General features: G+C 35.8%; 1 protein-coding gene across 3 annotated transcripts in view; it reads right to left on the reverse strand.

Moving 5' to 3' along the window:
- LOC129279458 (transcription factor Dp-2-like) overlaps positions 1 to 18,692 on the reverse strand; it is a 34,187-nt gene extending 15,495 nt beyond the window's left edge. The window contains exons 1-7 of one of the 3 annotated variants that reach the window (XM_064110904.1): positions 17,956 to 18,692; positions 9,295 to 9,416; positions 8,561 to 8,624; positions 3,762 to 3,877; positions 2,105 to 2,199; positions 1,665 to 1,712; positions 277 to 451 (exon numbers count right to left, since the gene is read on the reverse strand). In XM_064110904.1, coding sequence (XP_063966974.1) covers positions 277 to 451; positions 1,665 to 1,712; positions 2,105 to 2,199; positions 3,762 to 3,877; positions 8,561 to 8,624; positions 9,295 to 9,416; positions 17,956 to 17,998 — 663 coding nt within the window. In that variant the 5' untranslated portion in view covers positions 17,999 to 18,692. Of the gene's footprint in view, positions 1 to 276; positions 452 to 1,664; positions 1,713 to 2,104; positions 2,200 to 3,761; positions 3,878 to 8,560; positions 8,625 to 9,294; positions 9,417 to 11,128; positions 11,472 to 17,955 lie in introns of those variants that run through there. The other 2 variants (XM_064110905.1, XM_064110906.1) reach the window with 2 other exon arrangements.
- Between the last annotated feature and the right edge of the window lie 1,844 nt (positions 18,693 to 20,536).

The following is a 20,536-nucleotide window of genomic DNA, read 5'->3' on the forward strand; positions in this document are numbered from 1 at the left end:
CTGTAAAGGATCGTGCAGGCCCCAAACCCAGCATAGGCGCAATGGCTCCATCTATGGAAAGCAGAATATGCATGATTCATAACTATGGCTCATAATCAATGATCAGAATATTATGTTAAAAATATATACATTTATATTTGCCTTATTCATAGCAAAAACAGAGGAACAAGCATGCAAAAAAACACAAAAAAACCCACTAACATACTCATCGGTAAATGGGGGAAAAAAGGAAGAAATATGCCATAAGAATGGTTGGCATCTTTGGAAGTAGCATACCGATTCTGATGGTAAGAATTGATGTGCTGGCTGACTAAATTCTCTGACGAGCTCCTCTGCTACTTCGTTATACGATGTGATGCCTTTCTGCTGTACTTTCTCACAAACCTTCATAGAGAAGTGACGGAGACCCTTTGATTCTTTCTGATTCTCCCTCTTCTTCCTCTTGCTACTACTGTTTAAAGACAATTATTGAAGGCAAGATTTAAAAAAATGTGTGCTTGCAGGGTGCTACATAAGCACTTGCCCGATTGCCCGGGGCAAGTAAACGTTAGAGTCGGGCAAGTGTTTTGAAGTAAAGACCAAAACTACTTGCCCGAATTGGGCAAGCAAAATTCTCACAGTAGAATGACCAAAATTAGGGTCAATATGATATATTGACCCTAATTTGTTTATGGCAGGCAAGATAAAATCACTTCGGAAAAAACAATGCAATAACAAAGTAGATCAGTTCATGTCAAAAAGAAAAAGGTCAATGGTTTATAAAACCGCAAAACTTTCTTTTGAAGAGGTAAAACTTTCTTTTTAAGGATTTTTTCGGGCAAGTGAAATAGATTTTTGGGCAAGTATATTCCAACAATTTAAAAATTTACTTGCCCAACTGGGCAAGTGCTTCTAAAAAGTTATGTAGCACCCTGGCTTGGGACTGAGAAAAAACAGCAACATCTTGCAAATACTACCATAATAATGTCTCTCAATATCTGGGTGAGTTTCAAAAGCTGTTCGCAAGTTACGAGCAAATTTACAAACGACTGGTGATCCTTTCTTGAGGAAAGTTATGCACATCAAATTCTCATTGGTTTGGATATACATGTAGCTCCTAAGAAAAAATTACCAGTCTCTTGTAAATTCACTTGTAACAGTTTACAACAGCTTTATGATACTCCAACTAAAACATTTCATCAGGGGAGCATGTCATGGACATGTGTTGTCTGACAAGTTGTCAGATCTGACAAATTTCCTTGATTCTGATTGGCTGAGAAGCGTTGTTACTATGGTAACTGTCCAACAAGTCCTTTAACAAAACACTCCCCAGAGAAGCAATATTAATCAGGCAACTCATCAAAAGTCAATGCCTTGTCTTTGAGCTGGAATCCCACTATGGTTCTAAGCATCTTTTCGTTGCAGCTTTCTGGCAGTCCACAATTTTAAGGTGACTGTGATGATCTGCTGCTTGCAGGAGATTGCTGCGGGAAAGATGCTGCTCTGACTCTACAAGGTGCCTTAATATGGTAACTGTCGGATAAATCATCCGAGGAGTACTTTTACAAATTAGCTTTAATGAAACCATCATTAACAGTCGAGTTTAAAAGAAGGAACATATAAAAAAATAAGGTACAGTATGGTATTATGTGAATACAGGCTAACGTACGTGTAATTTGACTTACTTATCAAATTCATCTGAAAAATCACCCCTTCTTTTCTGTGATGACCCTCTGAAAAACAAAAGATTGAAATGAATGTGATTAATAACATTTGGCATGCATATTATTGGTGGAAACTACGATTTGTAATTTACAGTCAAATAACATTATTCCACTTTATAACAAAAATTTCATTTGTGGTAATGATCATAAAATTGATTTTAACATAATCCAATTAAAAAAATATATGTATTAATAATTGTTCGTATAAAATAAAAACAAATAAAATATGCCTCAATGGTTCTGGCAGAAACCCCAAAGCAAAGAAAATAATACGCAAATGATTCTGGTATAAAATCAAAACAAAGCAAAATAATATGCCAATGATTCTGATAGAAAATGTGTAAAGGCTGCGTAACAAACAAAATAAGAATGTCTTTATCATTAAAAAATGTGTAACTTACGTCGTCCAACTTGGTGATTGTAAAGCAACAGGTGTGAAAGTTTGTGATTGACTTGGACTCCCAGTTGCTAAGACTTGCCTCTGAGGTGTGAGGATCTACAATAAAAGAAAAATATTATCATCATCGTTGTCATCATCGTTATCATCATTCATCATCATCATCATCGTTATCATCATTGTTGTCATCACCATCATCCTCCTTCTTTTCTTCTCTCTCCTCCCCTCCACCTATCAAATACCAATGTACTTTTACTTTTATTTCATCTTTGTATCTGTTTTCCCAACAAAATCTACAGACTAACAAAGATTTCTAATGTTTTGTTCAAGGGGATCTATGATTTACAATCTAATAGCTTTTTAAATACCTTTCCTCATTTTCCACTCAATAACCCAATTCAATTTGTATACTTGTATGTAGATGGTTTAACTCTAGATATTTTGGTATACATAATTTCACCTCAAAGAATTGTAACATTTTAATAATTCATGTAAAATATTAGATGTAAATATTGCAAAATACATGTACTTGTATAACATGAAACTGAATAATATTCAAGCAAATAAAACAAACAGAAATCGTGCAAGCTTTATTTCCACTTACCCTAAGAAGACGGAGGGGGGGGGGGGACTGATTCAGTTAAAATTAAGTCCTGAAATATATATTTTTTATTTATTTAAACACAAAATTTTGCCAGGTATCTGTGTGAGAATTCATTTGGACTTTGTACAACAAATATTAGAAATGAAAGTGAAACTGAAACTAAAAATACCAGTCCTGCAAGAATGAACATGCGGTACAGAAAAAAAAATGATTGATTGAATATGAGTTCAAAAGGAAAGACCAAAATACTACCAATTTATAACATTGTTCCAATGCCTTGTGAAAATGAAAGCTCAATCCTACAAGGATGTACAATGTAGAGTAAATCACTGCGTAAAATACAATTGTTTTTATACCTAAGATAAAAAACACTAGTTTGGGGTGTGCATACAAAACAGAAATTTACTCTCTTAGACACTAAGTTATGCCGAAAATACAGGCACATGAACACTCCTTTCATGGAACGTTGCAAAAAGATATTTGTTGATATATCAAAAATAAAAAATAAACAATTTCTGTCTCAGAAGCTTTAATAATAAAACCTCTTCAAAACCTTTGTGCTAAATCATTATTAACATTTTCCTAAAAACATTCCCTGTTTCATGTTGAATTATTTTCTTCTACATTTAAAGGTTAAATTGTCAGGAAGTACTCTATTTATGAATATGAAATGTAATCAATACTAATTATTGTGATTGATCATAATTGTAAATTTGTATTAAGTTACAAAAAAGAAAAAAAATTTTTTTTTAATTTTCTTCATATTTTTCACATATTTTTTTCTTCTGAGATCCATCAGTGGCATTGAAAACTAAAGGTTAGGGTTGTGTTTAATATGCAGCAATTTACAGTGAAGAGGAGTACATTTTTGCAATAGTTCCTTTCAATTACACAAAGGCATCATTGCATACTGTATATCCACAAGAGTAACTTTAAAGAAGTATTGATGGTCAGACCTTTATAAATTATAAAAGAACCGTTTCTTTTTAGGAATTAAAAAAGTTTTAGTCATATGAGATTGTGTTTCACTATTGAAAGCTCTAGATAGTATACATACCACTGGAAGTGTGTTGACATTGGTTGTCGTGACGATGGTTGCCACTTTGGGTAGGATCTGGGTGGTGGTCTTCATGGGGGAGGGTTTGGGTGAGATTAACTGAGGAAGATGAACAACTGCAGAGAAGAATGAAAAAAAGAAGAATATTTTTAAAGTTATAATGGTAACAATCTGCATTTTGATATCATATTATAGGACATTGACAAGACAATATGCATTCTACAGATATTATCATCATGGTCAATGGTCAACCGGGGTTACCTTATCAAAATGTATTAAAGTATATGTACTTTCTGCACTCCCTGGGAGATTATTCAGCCAATCACTAATACAATGCTAAGAAAACTACATGTATCACCAAATGGAGGGTGTCAATATTTAGATGATAGTCTCGTCTACACATGGGACACTTGCCATGTAGTGGTATGTGAACCCCAGGCCGGCATTCAACTGAGAGTACTGATTTTTAAAGTTTTTTACTTCGCTATTAAAGCAAAATGCGTAAACCCGTATACAGATCACATCTAAGTACTTTACTTCATGAAGTCAAATTTATGCAAGATATTTACTAATTAACCCTTGTGACGTCATAAAGTTTGACCTAAATTGCATGCAATGTATAAATCCATCTATGCATAGAATATGTGACTGCCGTATCATGATTGTAAACTCCACGCAGACCAGTCTGAATTCCAAAATCGATAGGTATTCATTAAAGGACAGGTCCACCCCAACAAAAAGTTGATTTGAATAAAAAGAGAAAAATTCAACAAGCATGACACTGAAAATTTCATCAAAATCGGATGTTAAATAAGAAAGTTATGACATTTTAAAGTTTCGCTTAATTTCACAAAACAGTTATATGCACATCCTGACTGGTGTGCAAATGAGGAGACTATGATGTCATCCACTCACTATTTCTTTTGTATTTTATTATATGAAATATGAAATATTCTAATTTTCTCCTCATTGTCAAGTGTTACAATGATTAATTCCTCCCTGAACATGTGGAATTAGCATTGTTTAAATCTGTATGGTTCATTCAAGTTGGTCCTTATTGTCAGATCTATAAAAAATGAAATATTATAATTCAAACAATAAAAAAACAAAAGAAATAGTGAGTGATGGACAGCATCAACTGAGTCACCGAGTTGTGCATATCACTGTTTTGTGGAAAATAAGCGAAACTTTAAAATGTCATAACTTTCTTATTTTACATCCGATTTTGATGAAATTTTCAGCACTATGCTAGTTTTATTTTTCTCTATATATTCAAGTCAGCATTTTCCTGGGGTGGACTTGACCTTTAAAGCTTAAGCAAAATATTGAGTAGAATACTTAAAATTCTGGCTAAAGTATAAATTTGAATACTGGCCCAGGACTATTTTGTAATACCGGGGGAGTTGCTCTTAGCCCCTGTGTATTTTTTTTTTCTTGTAGAACTTGAAAAACAAGATAACCACTCTACTTGTGACTGATTTATACAACTGACTGCATTGATTGTAAATCAGCCCATGACCAATCGCTATGCTGTAGATTTTGAGTCCACTCTTTTGATTTTAAACTCTCTCATATTCTATATTCTTTAAAAAAAAGATGACACCAACGAATTTGCTGTAACTTATTTCCGAACTTTACTTTTCATTTCACTGCAAATTTCTTCAATTTTTTTTTCAACGGGAATGATTTGTTATTTGAGTTGGCAACTGAAGCTCTATACAAAAAGTGGTTTAAGTTGACCTAGATTAACTCAATCAATTCGATAAGAATACCAATCAATAATGTCATTGGTTGACTTTTGAAGTGGATTTGAGGATGATCTAAATCATATAACCCCTTTGAATAAGAGAACAACAAAAAAACCTTAATCTTAAAGTTTTGTAATTTACAATACCTGTACATCACTCTTGATGGAACATTGTTATGCAACATTGAGGGGATTACATACAGCTTTACTTTTTCTTCAAGGGTCTATACTTAAAGGAGAATGAAACTCTTGGAGCAAGTTAGCGTTTGTGAAAGCAGAAAACTCAAAGAATAAGATCAACAAAAGTTTGAGTAAAATAGGACTAGCAATAGAAGAGTTATTGAGCATTCGAATGTGGAGATCACTAATGCTACATGGAGATCCTCCCATTGGCAATGCGACCAAGATCTATGATGTCACAGATGAACAACTCTCCCCTTTTGGACACTGAAAATAAATATACCCCAAAACATCTCTTTTTGCTCATTCTAATCATATGACAAACGATTCATCAATGATATAGTGTTGTGAAACCTCTGTACTTGTCCTCTCATAAAGAGAACACCTCACCTTGTGATAGACTCAATAAAAGTGAGAATATAAGTGAAATAAGTACTAAAGTAATGAGGGAGTTGTACGTGAGTGACATCACAGATCTTGGTCGCATTGCCAATGGGAGGATCTACATGGCATTAGTGATCTCAATATTCAAATGCTCATAACTTTCTTATTATTCATTCAATCTTCCTCAAACTTTCAACAATATGTTTCTTTGATTTTTCTCTTTGATATGGATTCAGCTGGTTTCAAGGGTTTCATTCTCCTTTAATGTCATGAGGGGGGTGTTTCACAAAGACTTATGATTAAAGAGTGACTTAATAGAGTCGCACTTAAATATCCAAATACGTGTGGTAAATAATGTTTATAACACATCGCCCCCTTTTTGGTCAAATCATGCGCACTACCACTTGTCTATCAATTACAATGCATGTTGCATATCATGTGCACGTCGGCATTTAAAGGTATTGTTTAACTTTGTGAGCAGCCGATTTAAAAAATTCTCAAACCAAGATGAAACATGTCATGTGTACAAGTGCATGTATTAGAACTAAAAAACCCTGAAAACAACCATTATTGAGAATGAAAAGCTAAAACTACAAGGCAAACCCCGATTTTGTAAATGAGCGTCTTATAGACGCCTAAATAGTACACATAAGTGTATGGGATGAAATTAAGATGGTGTTTTCGGTCACTTTATATTTCAATTTTTGAAGCACTAAATAATTATTTTTGAACGCAATTTTTTCTGGGCTTCATTTTTGTAACATATCACAGACACAGGTGACAAGTGTAACCTTCTAGCTCAGATTTTTTTAAAGTCAAACCAATGTTAACCAATCACTTTAAGCAAATGTAGGTCACGCTTTAATAACTCTGAAAATTACCAGCCAAACTAACTCCAGATTGATCTAAAGCTTTTATATCATTTCCAATGGCATACTATACATGTAGGTTGTTTTGGAGTTGGGTTTTTGGTGTGACATGAGCATCACTATTGAGAGCTTTGGGGGTATTTAAACAAGTCTGGTATTCCCATTCTCTGAACTTTACCCTAGCACTGTGCAGTCTGTGTGGAAAAAGGAGTCTGGTATTTCCGGTCACCACACTTTACCCTAACACTGTGCAGTCTATGGGTAAAGAGGAGTCTGGTATTTCCGGTCACTAAGCTTTTAATACCCAAACACTGTGCAGTCTGTAGGGAAAAAAGAGTCTGGTATTTCCGGTCACTACATTGGGGGTGTGACTGTAACATTGTTGAGACCTTATACCTCAGTCACATTTTCCCTGCGGCGGCTGTACGACGAGTCGAAAAATAGCCATTATAACATTTTTGTACCAGCTACATATAGGTGGTCTGAAATGAAGATGAATAAAACTGCTGTTTTCGAGTTGTCGTACAGCCGCCGCAGGGGTAATGTGACTGAGGTATTAGGAAGAAAAGATTATGGATCTATGATAAGGTATTCCATGGCACTGGGCTGTACCAATTAAAGCACTATGCAGTCTACAGAGAAAAAGGGGCCTGGCATTTCTGATCACTAGATTGTACGTGTATGCTGAAATTAAACACTGCTCAGCACACTGTAAGGGGGAGTCTAGCCTATGTTGTCACTTGTACATTTTCACTTTTGTAAACTACACATGCACTTTTATGGCTTAATCTTTAAACCCTGTTTATAGACTGTACCTACTTGCATGTCCATAATTCATACAATAGATACCTTGAATGTATGTGTTGCTATGCATTCTAAACTGAACGAGACACTGATGAAATACTTTAAGTAGGTTTAAAAAAAACAAAAAAACTAATCATCAGCTTACTGTATGATCCAGAAGATCACTGCAATTTGAATATTACAGGTAGATATTATTTCAATTTTATCACAATCATCCATGACGAAAAAGGTGTAAAAATTTTCCGTTCTACATGAACACTTACGGGTAATCCAAAAGAATGTCAGACAAATTTAATTTTTTTATAATAATAATTATAATAATACTTCTCTTGTATAGCACATAATAGACTGAAAGTTTCTCTAGGCGCTATACAATAAAGGAAACAAAATACACATACTGCAAACAAATAAAATAGATATATGTGAATTACAGAAATACTTGATATATCAATGAGAAAACCTTGAAAACCTGAATCTATTTGGATATTTTCTGTTACATAAAAAAAATCTGTGCAGGCAACAGTTTTTTTTATGTACATGTATTTGCTTGTATTTGTTTGTCTATAGAAGACTGCAGATAGTGTTTGGTGAACTGGTTTACACTCCAATGTCTGACTTTATTTACAGAAATTATATCACACGACACTAGGAGAGCTGCTCAAATGAACTTCACCAAACTGTCATTAATGTATCTTTTCTTTTTTTCTGCTTTTACAAACCGAGTTGAAGTTTTGGACAAAATTCCTTCTAAAGTCTCTCTTTTTCTCGCACCATGCAGGGGGGGGGGGGTGGTGTGGGGTAGGGCATATCTTTACCTCTTGTGACTTGTTGGAGATTGCCATCACTTCTCAGTGTGCCAGAAGGGTCAATCAACTTTGCCTAAAAGTAAACAAGATAAACACACAAACAGAGTTGAAGTTTTGGAAAAATTCATTCTAAAGTCTCTCTTTTTCTCACACCATGCAAGGAGGGGGTAAACACACTAAAACATGAAAACATTAAGTACCGGTACATGAAGGACAAAATACTGTTACTGGTATAATACACTGCAGACTACTACTTTACCTTTTTAAAGCTTTGGGGATGGAATAGCTTTAATATGTAGAATGCTGGTAATAGAAGTGATATGTGACAGACCTCGATGTTCAATGGACAACACATTGTCCGAGGATTCAAGGTCATGTGTAAAAAGAAAATACCATAATCACCTTTGCACATTAAAAACCCAATGCACCATTTGTAGAAGAGCATGAGGAAAAAAACAAAAATTGACAATCCACATTTAATCTGGGGAGCACTTCATTCAGGTCTAATTTCCCTAAACTATTGTTATAGGCTACTGAAATACCAGCATCCGATTGGCTCAGAGCAGAGTTGTCTGTGAAAACGACTGACAGGATGCTTGAAGAAACACTTCCATGGGAAAATATTTCATCAATCTGAAAATCAATTTCAATTCAGTTTTATTTGTTTAAATGCTACCCCCCCCCCCACCCCTGCGCCTCCACAACCACGCCACGGTATGCAGTTGCTGCAATATCAAACATACCTCTCGTGCAATGCCTCCCAGGCCAGCATCTTCATAAAAGCTTGTCACCTCTTCACCAAGGATATCTTTACCTAGAGACTTTGAAGGTGTCGAGGGTTGCGACTTCAATGGGCTACCATGACCTGTATCAAAGAAACAATTACATACAATGTTTGTTATGGACATCCCAGTCATAAATTCTTGGAGGGTGGGGTCACAAAGAGCCATGACTTAAATTTATTTTTAAATACTCGCGTGCACACAAGGTCGTTCGAACAGCGTTTGATCGTTTTTACTCGGCTCTACCCAAGACCATTACCGCTGCATGCAATTTTTATGCACACATATCCAATGGGGTTATCACAATTCTGTGAAATAGTCATGCAAATAGCACCATAGCTAAATCCCCGAGTCATGCACATTCACTGTGCAAGTTTGCTATACTATAGTTTGAGCGACTGCCACCCCCAAACTGCCAAAACGAAAGTTCTACACCATTGTACAAGTAGATCATGCTACATGTATATATGTATAACTTTGAGAATGCAGAAATGAAAGCATTTAAGCAGTAATGAAGCACGACAGGGTTCCACGATCTCTACTTTGCATCAACGATCACAATATAATACAATGGGCTTTATTGTTACAAAGAATGTAATGCAATTTACTAACTTCAGAATGTACTTTCTCATTCATTCATTCTCACAATAAATAATTAAGCAGGTCTCATGCTATGAACATACGTAGTAATACCTCAGTCACATTTCCCCTACGGCAGTAATACAGGGAGTCGAAATCAGCCATTTTATCCATTTTTATTCAAACCACCTATATGTAGCTTAAAAGTGTTAACATTATATGACACCTAGATAGATCCTTGTGATTTGATAGGTTGTTTGATATCGTTCATTCAGCCCATTTGCAATGACGTCATCAACCGTGCAATTTTGGGTCCATTCATTGTGCAATTTTGGATCCATACGATTTTGTCCATTGCACTCGCGCACAGAGACTGCAGCTGCAGGCACCAGCAGTGCGCATGTTGTAATGACGTAATAATCAACAGACCGAACTCGCACTGCATGGTTATGTTTTGCATCGAAATTCATAAATTTCATATGAAAAAAAAAATCAATTTTTAGGTGTCATATAAACCAAATAATGAATGTTTTTTCATACGTGCAATGGACAGAAGATGAAATAATGATCCATTCAACTCAGCTACGCCTCGTTGAATGCATCATTTCATCTTTCACCTCATGAAGTATTCTGTCCATTGCACTCATAAACATTCATTATTTGTATAATATCTAATATTTTTTAAATACAATCATTCTTTGATCAATGTCAAAATTAACTTTATTTTCATCGCTATTTCTAAACATATATGCTTATCTACATGTACTTTGTATTCGATTTGTCCATTGAAATTTATGGGTTTTAATTATGTTTCTATTCATCCATGCTATCATTGATTCGTCCATTCAATTATTCTATCATTTATTCATTTACTTAGACTTTCATTCATTCATTCATTCATTCGTTCATTCAATCATTTATTCATTCATTCAATTCATCCATCCATCCATTCATTCACAAGGGCAGATTATTTCCTGTAACCTCCAGTGAAAATGTATTCATGCAGTAATGCACTTCATACACACACAAGTTCAATTTACACTGCCAGAGAAAATACATGCTACATTACAGCGTAGGCTTACATAAAACACTGTGTAAATGATCCGTGCAAGTACTGTAAATAAGACACAGTACAATTGGCCAATTTATTATTAAACAAAGATAAAATATATGAACTATAAACTTCAAATTCCCAGAATTGGAACCATATACTTACATTAACTATGCACAGCAGTTTGGAGAGCCACTAGCTTGTTCTTTAAAAACCCTTTAATTTAGTTTAAACTTAAAAGCCAATCTCTTTTTTAGATATTCTTTAATTAAACAGATGGTCAGTTTGGGTGCACATGTTCAATGTAGATCTGAGGCCTATAGTGTATTGTATCCACATACCACGGGTAGGCCTACACAATAGATAGGGGACACCAGCTGCCTTTCTTGCAAACCACCAATCTATTGTTGCAAGGAGAAATGGGAAACCATGCTCGCTTGCTGCACGGGTGCCAAATTGGGCTGGCCTGGCTTGCAAACCCACTCACCCTCGCCACACTCGTGTGTCTGCAGGAGTGCCACAATGGGGGGACTTTAAATGCTGCCTCAATAGAAGGCTGGAGGAAGTTATTATTAAATGCTGCAGTGGTATGCATTATGCAGGGAACTTCCCTGCATTCATATGGAAGTGGGTTTTAGAGGCATACAAAGGCCAAAGTCAGGGTAGGGGAATGACTGCAAGAATGAATGGACGTGTGTGTGTTGGAATTAGGGTTCATGGAGAGTTTTTTTCATTATGACATGGACAGTCATTGTCTTGTATAGAGCATGTGCCCTTTCTCTCTTTTTCAATCCATTCAAAGTTGCTCAAGCCAATGAGTCTAAATGTTTGGGAACATTTTGCTGATGCAACCCCGCTGCTCTATTATCATTTTTTAGCACAATGATTATAAAAGACAATAATACATGAACATACTGACATGTAGGCCTACAGTATACATTGTGCTCTTTCAAGCCATTTTGTACATTCACACAAAAATGCAAGTACATGAACTTTGACCTTTGACCTACAAGCATGTGTGCGTACACCCCCCCCCACTTTTTTTTAAAAACGATTTGCATGTAGGCCCTGTGTATGTAACCCCAAGAGCATTTTAAGAAGGGACCTGCACCTTACATAGATCTCGTTCTACATCATCAACTAGGGCTACAGGTAATGAGTCCTAAATTTGAAATGCATTCTGTTTGGACTATATATTCAATTTGTCTGCCATGGAGATCGGATAAAAAAAAAGGCTCGGTACAAAATCCTTCCAACACAACATTCAGTGCAGAGGAGACACACTATTGTAAATCCCCTTTTGTTATCAAATAGCATACAATGTACTCTATGTACACTACAAGGTATACATGTACACACAATGTTTAATAATCCCCTTCACATTAGAAATTCCAATGTGAAATCAATACACACCATACATGTAGTACAGGTAATGCAACATTGGCTGGCAGCCTAGTCAGTTTTTTTTTTCTACACAATTTTGCAAACGAAGTACATGTAGGCCTACACTTACATGTACTTGCACATCAAGTCGAGTATACATGTACATGTAGTTTCAAATTTACCATGCTAATCCTATGTAATTACTGCACAAACACAAGTGAAAGCAAAATAGGATTTTGGCCAAGTTCTATCACTTTTGTATGTTTTGATATCAAGAACTTTATTTTACAACATGATTTGAAAACTTGAACTTCCTCCAGGATGGGGGGGGGGGGCACTTCCATTGACCATTGGATATTATCATGCGTGTCTATGGAGTTTAAAAAAAACATCCCAAACACTGATCTGAAAACACACCCCTAAACAAGTATGGTAATCTGACATCCTACCCTTGACAAGAATTGGGTAAAAATCCTGCCCTTAACAAAAATGTATCAGCTACGGAACCACACCCTTATTGGGTACGAAAAGTAACCCTAACCAGTTTTCCCAAATGATTTCATCATTCCAATCATCCTGTGCATACCACTTGCAAGGAGTATCAGGAATACATCACAAAATAAATCAGTTCTGGGGTGAATCGGACCATGTAAACACTGTATGCACAAAAAAGTATCCCTTTAAAAAATAAATTTATACCCTCACAAATCAGCCCCTAATCACATAATTTTCACTCAAAAAGTATACTTTTCCAGCATTTTTAATGTTTTTGAAACCCTTATACGTTATGTAAGTACTGGGCCATATCTTGAAATAGATACCCTTTTTACATGTTTATGGACACGTATACATGTATATCCACGACCACTTGTCATTGATGGAAGTGGCCTCCTGGGAACTTCCTACATGTGCATGTGTAAAGTGCAAGTTTCATTTGTTTAACTGTGACCTCTTACAGTTCTTTAAGATCACGACCCCATAATATAATCCGATAATTTCCTGTATGCATGATCCTGAGCCAAGTTTGAAGGTGATTCCTCATTTTGCAAGAGGAAGTATGAAATGACCTTTGAACTGAAGACCCAAAATCTAATGAGATCATCAATTACATTCATGCATGCTGTATACATGTAAATGAGCTTGAAGTTGATTCTCAAATGGCTATGTGGTTATTATGAATATGATTTCATGCATGAATTGACCTCTGTGACCTTTGACCAAGTGACCCTAAAATCTAATTAGATTGTCATTGGCATATACATGTACAGTACATGTATGAACCAGGTTTGAAATTGATCCCTCAAATGTTTCCATGGATAGTGAGAACAAAATACAGGCCTCTGCTATAGGTTTAACTTCTTATAAGAATGTATTTTTCAGTATGATTAATTACCCATGTGACCTTTGACCTCGATAGAAAAAAAGGATTAATTGTCACTATATTGGACCAAGTTTGAACTTGATCCATTAAATGGATCTTTAGTTTATTGCCAGAACAAAAATGGTACAGTTGATTAACCCGAGATCATAATGCCTTCACCATGATGGACAGCAGCATAGCGACAGCTAAGTGGTGGGTAATTTGAGCATGGGAATGCTTTTGGCCTCCACAAGATTTGCAATTACAACATGTAATTGCATGTTTCATGATATGGAGCCATGATACAAAGTTATCATTGGTTACTCCCAGCATGGTCTTGCCTCTAAAGGATCAACCTTCAACAGTGACACAGTTGCTCCACAACCTGCGAGAATGAACTGCCTGGCTGCCTATGAAGGCGAGCTCTGTAGACCTACAGACACAACTTCAAAAATCAAATACAACCTAATTTTCGACCAATGTTATGTGCTTCGAAGGGACTTTCAAACACAAATCTTTCCGCAAAGGCCCCAGAAATGGATGAAATCTAGATTCAGGGAGACTCCCAAACATGTCTGCTCATCTACATTGTACAGTACATGTATACGACAAGGCAGAACCCAATGTGTTGTGGTAGCCTACAGGTATCAAAACAGTGCAAAAAATGTGTGTGCAATGAAGAAAGGGGTGCCTCAGGGAAGTATACTTTACCCCATCATACATTACTTGTTGGTCTTGTACATTCAGAATCAACATGTATGCTGATGGGACAAAGGTCAAAATACACCCACATGCAATACCAATCAATGCAGATCTATGCAGTATCTCACAGCTGACCTTCACTCCTTGAGGAACGTAGCCTCCAAGTGCCTAACGCCAGCAACTACAAATTCCTGCTTCCTGCGCCAGGATACAGTTGTCCCTCACTGAAGTCAGAAAAGGAAAGATTTAGGGAAACCCATTCACAACTAACATAAGATCCACCTTCCTCTTCCTGTTTACATAAGGTGAGTGTGGATGACTTGGATGCCATAGTCACTGCATGGGTTGGTTGATCTTGCAAGAGTTCATTGTCTTAAATGGCTATGTACAGTTCATTTTCATTTTATAGTCCAAAGGCACAATAGGGTTCAAAAGCACACAACTTTGGAGGACAAAAATCTCAAATCCTAGTGGAGAAAGAAATAACAGAGAGATTGAATTAGCATCCATGATTTTTTTTTTTCGTGAATTTATTTTTTTGATGATGGATACAAAAAAACATAAATCTCAAAATTAAGCAAAGAAAAATCATTACCATGTCATTTCGCACTCACACCCCCCCCCCAACAGAACACACACACAATGATTATAAGAATGTAGATAGGGTTCAGAATTTGAAAATACTGAGGGATGAAGTTTCTGAGGCCATAATGTACAGTCACACACTCAGGTGGCAGTGTTAATTCCCTGGCTTTGGGCATTTGGGCTGGCTATGAAAGTATTGTGAAATAACAATGAATATGCTCACTTGCCTGAATCCCCATCCCTGTCAAAGCCAACAATAAGAACTCATTTAGATCCGCACACAAAAATACAAACATGTAGGCATGTTAAATCCCTAAATCTATAATGAAAGCCTACATGTAATTTTATATCAAACAAATGTGGTCCAGGGCACTTGCACTCTGTAGTCCGTGGTTAGTCTATAGATACAACATCGCTTTTGTATTAAACAAAAATAGGCCTACTCTGTTCCATTCATTATTTTTTTAATAAGAACTTAAGGGGATCATTTTATTATTTACCAAAGCGCTAAAAAAAAATCATTTTGAGCACATTTTTTTGTGGGGCCCTATATTGGTAGAAAGTAAAAACTGGAAAACCATAAATTCTCTTTTTTAATTTAGAAATAAAATAATGAAAGGAATTCATTTTATTCAATGTAGTTTAGAACAAAGTTATATGATGGATAACTGTAATAAAAGCCGAGTCTGACAGTCTAAACAAATTACATGTTTAACTACAGTCTAAGCATTCATTTACAAGAGAAAAGAAGCCAAACATTACCAAACTTATTTCACCACACAGAGGGTTCTGTCCAGGGGCCCCATTTCATATTTTCAATAGCAGTTTAAAAAACTTCAATTTGATTGGCTGATAGTATTAATTAATAAACTTGTTAATGTTATAGAAATTATGCATTTGCTCTTCATGAAATGGAACCCACATCAACTTTGGGGCTCATGGCAATATTACCCCCGAAATGCTTGAAACGAGCCCCCCCCCCCCCCCAATGAAAAAATAGCCCCCAAACATCCCTTTCACTGCGATGTTAAAGGACAAGTCCATCCCAACAAAAAGTTGATTTGAGTAAAAAGAGAAAAATCCAAGCATAACACTGAAAATTTCATCAATATCCGATGTAAAATAAGAAAGTTATGACATTTTAAATTTTCGCTTAATAATAATATCACAAAACAGTTAAATATGCACATCCTGGTCGGTATGCAAATGAGGCGAATGACGACGTCATCCACTCGCTATTTCTTTTGTATTTTATTATATGAAATATTCAAATTTTCTCCTCACTGTCATGTGAAAAAACTATTAATTCATCCCTGAACATGTGGAATTAGCATTGTTTAATACTACAAATGTATATGGTTCAGTCAAGTTGGTCGTTGTGTCAAATCTGTAAAAAATAAATTTTGTATAATTCAAACAATAAAAACAAAAGAAATAGTGAAAGATAGACATCATCGACTGTCTCATTTGCATGTTGATTTGTGCATATCTGTTTTGTGCAAACTACATGTAAAGCGAAACTTTAAAATGTCATAACTTTCTTATTTTACAATACATCCCATTTTGATGAAATTTTCAGCATTATGCTAGTTTGATTTTTCTCTATTTATTCAAATCAACATTTTTCTGGGGTGGACTTGACCTTTAAAGGTTATCCAATCTTGCACCTTTTAGGCAGTAGATGGCCAAATTTGGCCCCCAGAAAAAAAAAATATATTTGCTTACTTTGGACCACTCAGCCTCACTGGAGATTAGGTAGAAAATTCTTCCAATGGGGTATGAATTGATCGAGCAATGTGATCAAGGATCATTATTTTGTTGATTTTTATGATTTGTAATTTTGAATTATACTCAAATTAGGCCCTAATACTTTATCACTTGATAATGCGAGCTACCAATTACCAGAGTTTTAGCAGTGCATAGTCTAACTCTAATTATCAATTTCAACCAATTTATCAAACGTTATTTTGTTGGTTCTGCAAAGCCACAAAATTGCTTAATTTGGATCTTATTCTCAATCGTAGTTACATGTACCTGGACATTTTAAAACTGTTGTGTTTAATTCATATCTTTGTGGAAAAGGAAAAAAATTGTAATACATGCAACATATTAAATGCAGTGCATACATTATCAACAAAATAGTGATACGAGCTACAAATTTTTATTCAGTACCCATGGGCATGGGATGATGGGCCATGCCGTGCCACGATCGCCTTGCAGTCGGCACCTAATTTTTTTTGGGCAGGGCCGTTTCTAGACCAAAAGCTTTGGTCTCTTGTTTTATATTGGTTGTTCCGCTGAAAGCTGTTGGCTCCACTCACCAATTACAGAGACCGAAGTTCTGACTCAATCTGTACAGGGACTCAATGGCCATATATTTATGTGTTCGGATAAACCAGGGAGTGGGAGTTCCGCGACGGCCAAAGTCACTGTTTTTTTTCCTTTTCAGTTTATTTTTCCCCCGTTTTGGTGCATTTCAGGCCAAAACGGAATAATCTTGATTTTGGTCCAGTTGTTTTTTGATATTTTTTATGAAATAAAGACAAAAATCGATGAGCCCCGTCGGGGGTATTTTGCATTGTTAACCCCCTAATGGCGGCTGCACGATCGTGAGCCGTCTGTGACTGTGTACGAGGAGATACAAAAATTACTAGTACCGGTACATGTTAAAAAAACTCCTCGAAACAGACGCCTGCCAGCTGTCTAGCCGTTTCGTACAAAAGTAATAAAAGCCAAGTTAGCTAGCACCCGAAAGACATTTTCTATAAATAATCGATTTAAGACTAAGACTAAGACTAAGAGTTAAATAAAAGTTGAACTTGATCATGATGATCATGACATTGCCAATGCATGTCCTGATCCTGGCCCTGCCTTCACTCAGTCCCACACTCACTAACTTTTTACTCAGTCTCAGTCAACAACAAAAAAGTTTGGAAATTGAATGCTGACTGAATTTGCTTACCCTCAGAACCCCACAAGCTAGTCAAACTAGCACTCGGTTCCATGGTGATGAGGAAATTGTCGATTTATGGCTGAATTTGGCATTAACAATCTAGGCTAGCAGTCCAAGCTGAATCAACGGGTTGTAAAACAAGACATGTTTGCTTTGTCCCGGTGACGTCGCGTCAGCAATCCCGTGTTGCGCTGTACCATGGAGCTATTTGCGATCGCACCGGAGAAGAGGGCCAAGCCCCAGGCTCGCTCCCCGAGATTCGATTGTCAGTGGTCCGGAGGTACGGTGCCGCTGCCTAGCCGAACTGGTTCGAGTCGAAATTGAGCGAAGAGATGGCGTCCCATTGATTAATTCTCGCTATGACAGAAACTCTGTTGTTCCCATGTCCTCGCGGTGCGGTTCAGTGTTTCGAGCGATGTTCGCGATCGAAGTTTCGGCAAAACCAGCGTGGAAATGTGATATTTGAGGATAAATATCGTTAAATCTGTGTCCATAGGTACGAGAGACACCCTAGAACTTAAATTCCTCCACTGAAGACATCGTAGGAATTTAGGACAACAAACAAAACAAATAAAAATCACCGAACTCGGTCAAAATCGGGAGTTCCCAAGTAAACTGAGCTTGGCGGTGATGAAGAAACAAAGGATTTGATTGGTCGAAGCTACACCACGTGACTTAAAAAACTCGCGACACAGAGCAAATTAGATTATGTTTACATATGCAAATTGAATCTCCGGGTTTGTCGCAAAAAACTCGAGGACAAAGCAGCAACGTCAAGCATTTTCAGCTATTTCATAGCCCATCCCTACTGGATTTTAAAAAACAAATATCTAAATTTTTGTTTTAACCTACTAAAAGGATATTCAGCATCGAGAAGAATGTGTAATTTTACTTTCCAGTATACTGTAGATGCCGGGTGTAGATGAAAATAACCGGAAGTGGCACAAGCGTAAAATAACATAAAAATAATAGGCCTATAAAGTATTATTAGCCCTATATATATTTTTAATAATGCCTACACAATAAAAACGCCGTTTATTTGTTTTATGCAATATCGTTGATTGTGTGGGCTTTACAGAAGTTGAACCACCCTTGATTTAATAAAGATTGGATAACTAAAACTAAATTTTAAAGATCAAGTCCACCCCAGAAAAATGTTGATATGAATAATTAGAGAAAAATCAAACTAGCACAACACTGAAAATTTCATCAAAATAGGATGTAAAATAAGAAATTTATAACATTTTAAAGTTTCGCCTTTTTTTCACAAAACAGTGATACGCAGAACTCGGTGACATGCAAATGAGACGGATAATGTCTCTCACTATATATTTCTTTTGTTTTTTTATTGTTTGAATTATACAATTTCTTTTTTTTTACACATTTGGCAATAAGGACACACTGGACTAAACCATATAGTATTGAGCAATGATAAATCCACATGTTCAGGGTCTCAGGGAGGAATATTGATCGTTATTGTTTCACTTAATTGACAATGAGGAGAAAATTTGAATATTTTATTCATATCACAAAAAAATAGTGAGTGAATGACGTCATCAGTCTCCTCATTTTGAATACCAACCAGAAAGTGCATATAACTGTTTTGTAACATTAAGCGAAACTTTCAAATGTAATAACTTTCTTAATTATTTTACATCCGATTTGGATTAAATTTTCAATATGCTTGTTGGATTTTTCTTTTTTTTAAATTAAAATCAACATTTTGTTTGGGTGAAATTGTCCTTTAACAATAAACTGCATATAAAAACTCAAAGTTCATTCAATAAACAGCGTTGTAAGTAGTGTTTTTACTCTGTGGTAGTATCATTTTCTTGTCAGCACGTTAATAGATTTTTGTTCAGAAAATAACTGACAGTTTTTTTTTTGGTACCCCATGCCTATCATTATCCATTGTGGTACAAAATCTTTGCTCCAATCGAATCAGGGGCGGAACCAGGATTTTCAAAAGGGGAGGGGGCACTTTAACCGCGGGAAAATTTGACAAGCAAAAAAAGGGAAAAAGTCCTTACTTTTAAAGGGGAGGGGGCACACTTGTTACAAATGTTGATAATGCCTCTCAAAGGGGGGGGGGGGCACGGGCCAGATCAATTTGAAATTAATTCATGAACATCCGGGATGAACGCAGAAAGCATGTTCTTCTCATTTTGCTCTACAAACTTTGTTGTTGTTGTTGTTTATTTTAAGGCTTATATTAAGAAATAAACAAAACAATTTATATACACTCTATCATATTAATCAAAAGTAAACTTACTCATCTGGCCTGGCCAATGGTGAAAATGTTCTTGAATTAAAAAAATAAAGAAAGAAAAAAGAAAATGGATGGCCTTGACGATTTTATGATATTCAAGATAAAAGAGGAAAGGTTGCAAGAATTGCCAATAATTCCTTTTTTGTATTACATCTTGAAAAAATAAAAGGAATTTGACGTAATTTCAATCAAAAGATCTTTCTTATTTTTAGGATTATTCCATTATTTCACTTGTCCAGTTATTCAGGCCCCGCATTCATATTATACAAATTAAATTCCAGTTATACCAATGTTACGAAACGACGCATCTGATTTAAATCT

Source organism: Lytechinus pictus, chromosome 16 (assembly GCF_037042905.1).
Source record: "Lytechinus pictus isolate F3 Inbred chromosome 16, Lp3.0, whole genome shotgun sequence".
NCBI lineage: Eukaryota > Metazoa > Echinodermata > Echinoidea > Temnopleuroida > Toxopneustidae > Lytechinus > Lytechinus pictus.